At 42.7% G+C, this 11,702-nt stretch overlaps 1 protein-coding gene across 1 annotated transcript; it reads left to right on the top strand.

Annotated features, from left to right (window-relative positions):
• The first annotated feature begins 339 nt into the window (after positions 1-339).
• adrb3a (adrenoceptor beta 3a) lies at positions 340-10,054 on the top strand. The gene is made up of 2 exons (XM_041936641.1): positions 340-2,222; positions 8,794-10,054. Exons 1-2 carry the CDS (start codon positions 913-915, stop codon positions 8,819-8,821), a joined length of 1,338 nt encoding a protein of 445 aa, XP_041792575.1. The 5' UTR covers positions 340-912; the 3' UTR covers positions 8,822-10,054.
• Positions 10,055-11,702: the final 1,648 nt, after the last annotated feature.

Below are 11,702 nucleotides of genomic sequence, written 5' to 3'. Positions count from 1 at the left end.
TTATCACATTGTGTTTTTTTTGTGTTTTACACAGCGTCCAAACTTTTCTATAATCGGTTTTACTTTTAAACTTAATAATGTGTCACACTGATAATCAATATTTTGACTATGATGACACACATTTTACATGCTGTAATACAGGGTTCGTTCTTTCCTTATAGTTATGTACATCTGTCTATGTGTGTGTGCGATTGTCTGCGTGTGTGTAGCTCTGATAGGGCACTAATCCCTGTATGGCTCCGGCACACAGGCACACTTTTCAACTCCTCCCCTCTGCCTTCAGCCAGGGTGTGATTAGAGCCAATGCAATCTTGGGCAACCTGCACTGAGAGAGCGAGAGAGAGAGAGAGAGAGAGAGAGCAAAAGAAAGAGTGGACAGCCACTCTGGTGCACTCTGGTGGTTCCTGCAACAGCGTCGCTGTTCCTTGATCTCCAACAGTCCAACTGTGGAGCTTTGTGGCTCGTGCAGGATTCAGCGGCGAACACTGCAAACTCCTCTAATCCCAGTGGACGGATTTAAATGGACGGGGCCGAGTTTTCTTCGCAAAAACTTTTTTTCGCTTGATGTTTCCTGGATTCACAAGAGTGCTGCAACTCCATGACCTGCAATTGTTTCGGCTCTGTGGACAGTTTGGATGGATCTTTTTGGGGAACATGTTGCTGCTGCCTACGCCAGGAGAACTTCCACAAACAATCACGACTCTGGAAACATGGAAAGCCACGACCGCCTGTTGAACACAGCCAAACAAGCCTCCCAAGGTGTGAAATGTAAGCAGCACCTGCAAAGTAGAGAGTAACTATTATTTATTGAGGAGCTTTTGATTGTGGGCAGATTTATGATGCTTTTGGGAAATGCAGATCCTTTAGCTTTGTTACCTCTGACGTGAAAAACACTCTGAGTTGATCCGGTGAATGATGGATGGCAACTTGAACACTTCAGTGTCTAATGTGACCAACAGCACGGGACCCTACTACAATGCGGCGGGACCCTGGAGCCTCATCATACTGGTCATCATCATACTGATCATAGTGGTGGGAAACCTGCTGGTCATCATCGCCGTGGCTCGCACTTCGCAGCTGCAGACGACGACAAACATTTTCATCATGTCTCTGGGGTGTGCGGACCTCATCATGGGCGTCTTTGTGGTGCCGCTGGGGGCCACTATTGTGGTGACTGGCGAATGGCAGCTCAGTAACACATTCTGTGACTTCTGGACTTCTGTGGACGTCCTGTGTGTGACGGCGAGCATAGAGACGCTCTGTGTCATAGCAGTGGATCGATATATAGCCATTACTAGGCCGCTCCGACACAAGGTCGTTCTCAATAAGTGGCGTGCCAGAGTAATAGTTTGTTTAGTGTGGGTTGTGTCCTCCTTAATTTCATTTGTACCAATTATGAAAGGGTTTTGGCGTGATGATGATGATACAGCGAAGAAGTGCTACGATAGCCCTAAATGCTGCGACTTTGTGACCAACAGGGCCTTTGCTATCATATCTTCTACAGTGTCTTTTTACATCCCACTGCTCATCATGATATTCGTGTATGCAAAAGTCTTTCTAATAGCCACGCGGCAGGTCCAGCTCATAGATAAGAATCGCATGCGTTTCCAGAGTGAGTGTCCATCAGCACAATTGCAAGTCGGGCCTCACATCAACAATGTCACGCCGTTGGCGTGCGCAGCCTCCAGCGGCTGCAACAGCGCCGTGCGGAGAAAGAGCGCCAAGCGGAGGCCGTCGCGGCTAATGCTCGTCAAAGAGCACAAGGCCCTCAAGACTTTGGGTATCATCATGGGGACCTTCACTGTGTGCTGGCTGCCGTTCTTTGTCGCCAACATCATCAACGCATTCAACAGAGGCGTTCCCTCGGAGAGGGTCTTCCGACTGTTGAACTGGCTCGGTTACATCAACTCCGGCCTCAATCCAATCATCTACTGCAGGAGTCCAGAGTTTCGTACAGCGTTCAAGAACCTGCTGGGCTGTCCGTGGCTGTCCACGCTGCGCCTCAATACTTTCTATAAAGAGCTCCGGACTCGCTGCTCCTGCTTTCTGTGGCAGGCTGAGTCAGGCACAGCCGCCTCTTTCCAAAAGTCTGCAGCCAGCAGGAGTGAAGGCAGTCTGGCCAGTATGCAGGGAAGCTGCAAAAGTGAGGAGGCTTCCTCTGGTCCTCTGCAGTCCAACGGCAGCGCACAGTTCACTGACTTATCAGAACCAGAAAACCAATAGTAAGTTCTTTTGTCTTATTTTACCCACACACAACAGCACTGTTTTATAATATAATGAATGTTTTTCACATTTCCTCTTCCTACAAGCACATGAATCCTTCCTCCTCTGCACGCACAAACTGTGCGTGTCCTCGTTTAAGACAGTTGAATGTAGGTTTTGACACCTGAACACAACATTATTCGTACAACTTTACATGCATTACAGTCAGTGTTTTAACTTTTCAGGTTTTTTCAATTAATAAGCTAATTAAATAAAGACATTTAATAATACATTATGAAATCACAGTGAACATTATTTGAGAGTAATCAGACTTTTAAACAAATCTCTGAGAAACTGAGGACAGTGGGGTGTATCAGGGAGTCCGTGACCGTGGCCACTGCTGTGAAAACTTAAATTTTTTTACTCTTATTGTCCTTTTTATTCATTTTTTCCCATCAATAAGTGTTACTCCACTGGTCTATCATGTGACATGTGAGCAGATCATTCGCACTGTGAAGCAGAAGGGTGAAGAATCGATGTCACGGAGAATCAAACAATTTACATGACTTACCGCTTTTGGACATCCTGTGGTAGATCAGCACAATGATGATGGTGAAAACACGCCAACGCAGTACTCATGTGCTTGTTTCACTTATAATGATACTTGCAGCAAAATAATCCAAAAGAAGAAGATGCCAAAAATCCATTTTCTCTTTTAGTGAAATCTAAAACTTCAAGCATATTTCAAACAGTTGGACATTTATGGGATATTTTGCTTTTCAACAAATAATAATCCATTATTGGCTTTTGATAATGGTAACGGTTTAACTTCACGTATCTCCACATCCTCTTGTGCCGTATATGATGTTGCATGACACACTGTGTGTCCAATATAAAGACATTATCTAGGCATCCAAGATACTTTTAAACATATCAAAAACAGTCCAAGGGCTGAAAATTATTATTTTTTCTATTGCTTTACTGGCCACTGTGCATTTAATAAAAGCAGAAATCCGTATTTGGACATGGTCTAATACAGTTTGCTGCTGTCCAGGAATAGAATCGATTGAGTGGACCTATGCAGAGAAATAAATCATTTCTGAGGCACTGGCTGCTGTTGAGGTGATTCAATATCACAAAAGTAAAAGCAAAATTTATAATGTTTGGATTTGTATGCATGATTCAATAAACATTTGAGGACTGTAGCTGTATCGGTTACTGCACTGTGTTACCTGTAATCAATCCAGCTGATGTCAGTGTAGTAAAGATAACAGATGTGCACAGTTTTGGGGAGGAAAGCATGTTTTTGCACATTAGTTAATAATAGTAAACAGTATCATGGATTAGTTTTGTTTTTATAGAAACCTCAGTGGTGTGAATCCATTCATTTTGTTAAATTTTCAATGTTGCATGATGATAAAAATGGCTGTAATGTGGTTCTGTAAAGCCACTTGCTGTGTTAAAGGCTGATGGCACATTTGAGGACATTTCTAAATATTAGTGCAGCTCTCTGCCTGTCAGTGGGCCTCAGTGTGCCCTGCCCAACACCCCCTGCAGCAGATAAATCTTTATCACTTATGCACAAGACGTCCCCCACAACTGAGGAGGCTGTTTACAAGACTGGCGACCAATGAGAACACCCCTGTTGACACAGGTCAGCTGGGGTTGGACAGCTCAGTATCTGAGTCATCATTATTCTGGTACATCACAGCGTGTTGACAGCAGGCCTGTCACAGAACACAGGAAAATATATATTCTGGAAGGTTTTCTATCCATGAGGTAAACTGTTGGCTCTCTCTGGTGTAAGAGTTGTGCAACTTACATAGCTCACCTCAAATATTTTCTGTAAAATTCAATTTTGTGCTCTGAATTTCAATTAAGTTGAAACTTTTTGTTTTCGAAATTCAACAAAAAAAGTTTTATTTTCATCAGACTCTTAAATATTCCACAAGATTTCAAATTCAGTTCCTCAAAAGCTTTCTGCTGGTTGCAAAATTAACTCCACGTTACTCCAGCACAAACCAAAAGCTTTAAAAGCCAAAGAAGACAAAGAATATCCGTATGATTGTTCAGACTAGCTCATAATACTGATATTGTTTGGCTGATGTCTCCAACATGCATCATATGAAAGGTTTTAAGTGCTATTCCATGGTCACAAATTGAAAGTGTAGGTTGTGCATGTTGATTCCTATTAACGTGCACACAGTAAGTTTGATTAAAATCCACGCATTTCATTTCAGTAGTGTACATACAAATATAAAATGAGTACAGCTTTGTACAACTCATCCCTACACTACAGCCCTCGTCCTGCCATGTGAATTCCCATGAGTAACCCGGTTTTATGACAGGGGGATGTTTCATTTTAAATATTTACTCTGCACACGACATCACTTTCCTCTTCTTCTTTTTCTTCTCAGTGGACATAATCAATGGGGCTGTAAAATGAGAGACATTTAGGGGCCTATAAAAGTCTTCCTTAAAAGGAGTCTGGTGTGTTCTGTAGTAAATCACCCTAAGGGGAAGGCTCAGCGGACTCACCCTGCGCTTTGAGCAGGATTACAAACGTAAGTGAGACCAGCCGCTCCAGAATGACTCCGGCGGGGAAGGCGGGTTTAATAAAGGAATATGACACGCCGTTCCAGTCTGGCCTGCTGAAGCGGTTCGTTTTTGCCAACAACGCCATGCCAGGCAGCTCCTCGGTCATCCCTGTCAGCTCCCTGTATCTGTTTAACCAGCAACACAAAGGAGCAATTGAGCAGCATATTTCCTTTAAACCCTGTGACAACATGCAACAGCGGGTTTAGTTAAGTCTGGAGCTGATGTATGACAGGGCTGATAAAACAAGCGCTACAACCGCTGACATGAACGGTTACTAGGGAAGAGTGGCTGCGCTGCACTGCACAGAATGGTCATCACCAATAGTTTGTTTTCACAGAAATACATGCAGGCATATCGCCGCGGCCCTCATCAACATCCACAGCGGCCTTCGGCTTCGTCACGTATGCACCGTGTTACGTGACAAGTGCACAGAATCCCTGCGCGACAGCGCTCCTAACTCCTCTTTCCTGATCACATAAATTTAGATGTTTTCGGTCGTCAGAGTGGAGGCAAAGCTGTGCCGTCCACATGACTCTTTGTTTTTCCACAGAAGGACTCGGGGTTTAGCTGTGTCTTTCTTTGTTTTTGTCAGAGAGGCTGCTACTGCATTAGTCCCAATAAACGTATTGAAGGTGTTTCAGACAAAATCTTCACGTATTTGAAAGGCATCACTGTGTGCTATGAGCAGAGGGAGTTTGTTAGCACAGTTTATCCATGATTGAGAACACTAAAGTTAAGCTAACAGAGAGCGGAACATTTCATTTCGAAGAGCAGCAAACCAGCTAGTTTGTGGACTAAACTGCAGAGTGAATGTGGAGAAGACCTGAGGAGATTCTGCCTGAGAGACTGGTTTAGAAACACAACCGGAGCGCTCCTCTTGAGCACAGGCGCAGGACTAATGTTCCTGCAGAGTTCCAGTGCAGGAGCCATGCAGGCATTGACAGCACAGAACAATATCATCATTAGATGACACTCTACAGGAAACGCTGCAGCGCTGCATCACAATTAAAATATGAAGAGACACACGCGAGGAAACAATTTGTCAACATGTTGCTGAGAAAAAAGCATGTAAAAACTGAAAAAAAGCAACTACTATGGCCATTAAATGTACACTAAAATATTTTCCATTAAAACAATACTAGAGGAGGATAAACATTAATAAGATGTCATGTGAAAAGCAGGCAGTAATGGCACAGGGACAAGAAATCACTGAGGCTGATCTGTCTGAAGCAGCGTCTGATGGGTCCCAACAAGCACTGCAGGCGCATGCACTCGCTGGTTGTTTCTCATGATATAAAACCCCCCCCCCAATAAATATGGCATATATTTGGATATATAGTCTTATTCTCAGCTTGTAAACTTTCAGCTGCGGTGAGCTTGAGAAGCACAAATAAGCAGACATTACACAAAGCACAGAGGGACGGCGGAGAATGTCGTTCCCAGTATAAATACAGACTCACTAAAGTCACTACAAGTGGCTCATTACTCCAAATGATTGTGTAAATATTTCAGACACATTAGTTGACGACTCATGAGGACAAATCTAAGAGGACATTGTGTTTATAATGCTGGCATCTCAGGTTTATAAGTAAGTGTGTTACTGGAACAAATCGTATCTTTACAGCAGCTAAATATGTCGATATTATTGCAATTATAATTATTTCTGGCACATGCACGCTGTGTCCTCCCAGGGTGCCCAGTGCTGTATTAATGGACGCCTTGTTATTGCAGCAGGGGTGTTAAATTATAGCATGCTGTAAATATGGAAGACAATTTAAGAAATGTGTAAACAGTTATTTCTAATGCACGACAAGCGATGTGTTTAACAGGAATCTGAATCAGTGACAAACATTTCGCTGTAGAGCCTGATTGACAAGCTTTTTACAACGCTGAGCTGCTGATGTGTGGCAGCTAACAGCCTCTGTGATATGAAAGTGGTCTAAGCGCTGATATGATGAGTTAAAGCACTACAGCGAGCACACGTTATAGGACAACCTGATGTTTTGATGGTGCTTTAGGAGGGGCCGCCATGCACTAATGCTTTTTCTCCTGTGCCGTGAACCCTGTAATACTGAGCCTCTCCCTGCAGTGCGCTCACCTAACTTCACACACCAGCATCCATAATGTGTGTTTAGGTAGCTTAGAGCGAGATCAGGCCCAAGAGAGCATGAAACAAGGAGCAGGATAAAGCAAAACATGATGGTAGTGACCTGTGGGAAACCCCCAACGCTCCCTTTCAAGCCTGCCTGATATCAGGACTAATCACAACGCATCACGCTCTTTAAATGGAGGCGGAGAATTGAGCAAACACTTGAGAGCGGTGTAACTCTAACTTGTTATGGTTTGGACAGATAAAAAGCAATAAATCGTGAGTGGATTTCACTTCGTTATCGCACCCAGTTTTCGCTGTATGTTATTATATTATATAACAGCAGCTAAAATCTACTACGGCTATGACTGAAGCTCTCAGTGTCAGCACTGTGTATCACAGTAATTAAAGGATGATTGTAACCATTGAAACACAATCATGATACATGAAACCTTTAGAGTTTTTTTTTTTTTTTTTTTCTTGCTTTTTTATATGTTGTCAGTTGTCAGTATGTCAGTTCTTGACTTTGGGCTGACTTCTGCTTCCCGAACACTTGTCCTTGCAGCCAGCTGTTCTTAATTATATGTGATTCTGGGTGCTAATTCATTGAAAACATTAATTTAACATCTGGCCTTATTTTATTTGCCTTTTTACAGGGGAAATCATCTGTAGCTGAATTATGTGACTGGTTTTAATCTCAGTTTGTTACATAAACCAAACAAAAACTTAGCCATCTTAATGCAAAATGACTTTATATTATTTTGGAGGCTTTTGTTTGTGGTGCTGTTGATTTGTATTACATTAGAAAGGTGTTCCTGCTACTTATTCTAGACAGGGAATGGACAAAATATTAGCAATAGAGCTCAATAAAATAAGTCTCATACAAAACCTCCATCCATTTCAACCAAAACTAAACACTGAAGGATTTATTGCAGGACTGTTTTGACATGAACTCAACTGAAAACAGCACAAAGACAATATATTTAATGTTTGACTTCATCAGCTCCATTGATTTTTTGATGCTTTGTTCCTTTAACATGACTGGAAACCCCAAAATATAAGCAAACTGTCTGCAATTTGTGATTTAAAATAATCCAACAACTTGTGTGTGAATGTGACATTAAACAGAATGTATAACATCATATTTCTGTTCAGTCATCCTCCTTCCTTTGACATGAGTGACAAAGCCTCGAATGATTCTACTGAACAAACTAAAAGTCCACAAAACTGGGATTTTCATTCAGATGAGGCCACACTGTGTATTGCTTCCTGCATATTTTTTCCCTGCATTCACATTTCAGTAAAGCTTACAGTCTCAGGTAATTTCTGTCTTCCTGTGGAGACATGTCCAGCGGAGGTGATAGCATCAGAATTCTTGTCTTGTTGGGAAAAAAACATTTCACAAAGGATAAAAGGATGAGGCCAACTTTGCAATAACTTTCTGTAGTTAGCAAGAAAAATGAAATAAAAGGAAACAGGTGCAGCGATGACACTGTTTTTCCACATGAAAACAACAACCTGCAGATAATCTGTGAGACAAACAAACCACCATTGTTGTTGTGGATTTTTCTTATCCGATAGAAACTGAAACACTGTGCAGGGTGTGAGCAGCACAGGCCAACAACTCATACGGTACATTTGTTGGCCAGGTCACATCTTCCACAGCAGCACACCAAGTCAAAGATATAATGAGGTTCATGATGAGATAGCTAGCTGGCCTCAGTGTCTGGTGCATCTCAATTATACAAAACCAGTGAGGCTAAGAATTAGACCATGTGTTACTGATTGTGATGACATACCTCCCCATGTGATGTCACCTCCTCCACATGTTACTCATGTCTGCTGCAGCAGTGGCATCCGCTTCAATAGAAACACATCATGCTAATATGTCCACCTCTTTTCAGCTTCACGTTGCAGGAAAAGGACGGCTGAACTGTAAAATGTCAAGCTACTGACTGATGATACTGTGATTCCCGCGAGGGCTGAGACCAAACAGCGGCGAGGGCGAGCCAGAGCCGAGCGCAGCTGGACTGACCGTAGAGAAACGGCGGATCCGGTCCGGACAGGCATCCTGCTGCTGCCTCTGTGGACGGGAGACGGGCCGCTGCACCTCAGCACTTCGCAGTCTTTAGGTGACACCGATGTTGAGCCTCCCAGCGTCACCTAAATACTGTCCCTGAATGAGACAATCCTGCATGTTTTCAATGCATTCCAGTGAACCTCTGGACACAGTGTGTGTGCCCGGTGGTGTCAAAAATCACAGCGTAAACTAATTTTGTGCAGTATATTATCTGGTAAGTTATCTATTTATGATACACCGAATCTGTAGCAAAATACAAAAGGACTTAACAGAAGGTCATAATTCTGGCAGAGGCTTCACTGAACAGTTAAGAAAGCTTCATTTTTATGGCACAAACTCCTCAGTGTAATATCAGCTGAAGCAAAGGGCTGTGCATTCAAATATCCAGTTCTGGTGTCTGTTTTCAGTCTTAATATGTCTCTTTTGATCCTGGAGTCATCCTGCTTAAATTATGTTTTACACCACAGCTGTGGAAAATACTTGTTTCTGATTGGCTGGCTGTTAAAATCTTACATCAGGACAACTAAAACATAACTCCTGTCAGCATTTAAAGGTGAAGTGAGTCATTCAGGAGAAAGATTGCTGATATTCATGTCTCCTCGGGGTCCAGTAGCTGTCTGCTCTGTGTATTCATGGCTCCTCTGACTGGCAAATATTGCATCCAATCAGCAACAGGTGGCGTTCGTTTGTGCTCGTGCGCAGGAGTAGGGGGAGAGGAGGGAAGTCTGGCATGCTAACGTGCATTCTCATTGTGAAGGAGAAGATGGCAGCATCAGCAAGGGTTCTCCTGAATGACTCAGCCCACCTTCCCTTGCAGTGTAAATCAGTGTGCAAGGTACAGTATTATAGCCTGCAGGTAACCACAGCAAGACACTTCTGCTACATGCTGTGTTAGCGGTAAACTCAGTAAGCAGCCATGTTCAAGTTCAACGACACACTCTGAAATGTCCCAATATAGAAAAGTGATGGACTTGATTGAGGAGACGTTGCCTCCACCTCGTCCATTGTTTTTTATATATCAGGTCTCCGTGTTGTGTGTTACGTAACATCATCTGTTGCATTGAGAAATAAAATATCAAACTGTGTAACGCTGCTCATCTGTGCTCTGTGTGCAAGGCCATAGTAATATAAATCATAAAAAACTGGATGTATAATGTTGAAATACCGCTGAGTTTATAGCATTGAAGCATCTTACTTGAAACCCAGATCAATCTGGATTAATACGGTTTAAACCAAACGTAACTATATTCAACCGGTCACCTTCAGATCTTGATTGGTAAAATTCAGACAAACTCCTGAACCCTGTCTCGCCGACTGCTGAAATATTTGTTTGTTACATGTCGACTGGTGACAAATGCTTTCAGTAAGTTCAAGGTCATCATCCGCCAAACCGATCTCTGCCGTCCTCTGATTGGATGACCGAGGGTGTGTGTGTGTATATATGTGTGTGTCTGGAATGTCGGGTTTCAGGAGACTATGGTTGAACCCAGACGCAGACACGAGGGGGGCGCTGGTTTGATTTAACTAAAAAAGGTAACCAAAATCCAAAACTCAAGGGATTATGAAAAACTCTCACAAGGGTAGATGGGCAGAAGACAGGGAACAAAGACAAAACAGGGAAACACAAGAGACGTAGCATGGCTCATGGACAAAAGACAACACTAGACAAACACTTACTAGAAACATGGCGTGGTTAAACACTAAGACAGCTCACAAGAAACACATACATGGAGGATGGCACGGGAACAGACGACACCAGAGGACGCAGGACGAACATTTACATGATTTGTGACGAGACAAGAGAAAACACACACAAGGAACGTGGCTTGGCTAGAGATGTAGACAACACTAAAGAATCTCATGAACGGGGCATGGCTCGGGAACAAGGACAATTCTAACACACTTTCAAGAGGCATAGCAGGGCTTACAAACACTACAGACGCCAGACAAACATTTACCAGAAACGTGGCATGATTAAAGACAAAGACAACATTAGAAACACACTTACATGGAACGTGGCATTGACCTGAACAAAGACACGGACTTAAATACACAAGGGAGGACGGCTAATGACACACAGGTGAAACAGATCAGACAATCACAAAGGCGGGAAAACACAGGAAGTAAAGCAAACAAAGAAACATAACATGAGCCTTCAAAATAAAACAGGACGTGACAAAAACAGCCTATGATAAGACGAAAGGAAGAATCTTCAACATAAAACAGGCGTGACAAACACGGATCATGACAGAACAAAAGAAAACAATCATTTAAATATTGCAGCAGTGATCGAAGCAGCATGCAGGAGTTCGTCTCATTGTTTTCAGTGTTGCGCCTGTCTCACATTCATAAAGTTCAGACAACAGAATTCAAGATTAAAAAACTCAAACTTGAACATCTGGGCTATAGAGGATGAGTAATCAAGCCTGAATGTCCAATCAGGTTACACTCTGTCAGGCACATGATCCAAAACAGGTGAGCGACCGGAAACCGCCTGAATGTTTCATCTGCATTTACATGTTTTATCAGAATTTATTGACCCAAATTTTCGAACTGCAAAAGTTTAAATAACCAACTGGAAATTTCAAAGAATTCAAAGCACATTAATCCAGATAGAAGACATCTCCTTTCTGTTTACCATCTGAGATGATTGTGGCCTTTATTTGCCTCCGTACACACAGTCTTTTATCACAGTTCATCAGCACTTACACAACAGAGCTTCCCAAACTTGTC

This window comes from Chelmon rostratus, chromosome 5 (genome assembly GCF_017976325.1).
Source record: "Chelmon rostratus isolate fCheRos1 chromosome 5, fCheRos1.pri, whole genome shotgun sequence".
NCBI classification, from domain to species: domain Eukaryota; kingdom Metazoa; phylum Chordata; class Actinopteri; order Chaetodontiformes; family Chaetodontidae; genus Chelmon; species Chelmon rostratus.
Note: the sequence above shows the minus strand (reverse complement) of the source record. Positions and strands in the feature narration are given on the sequence as shown.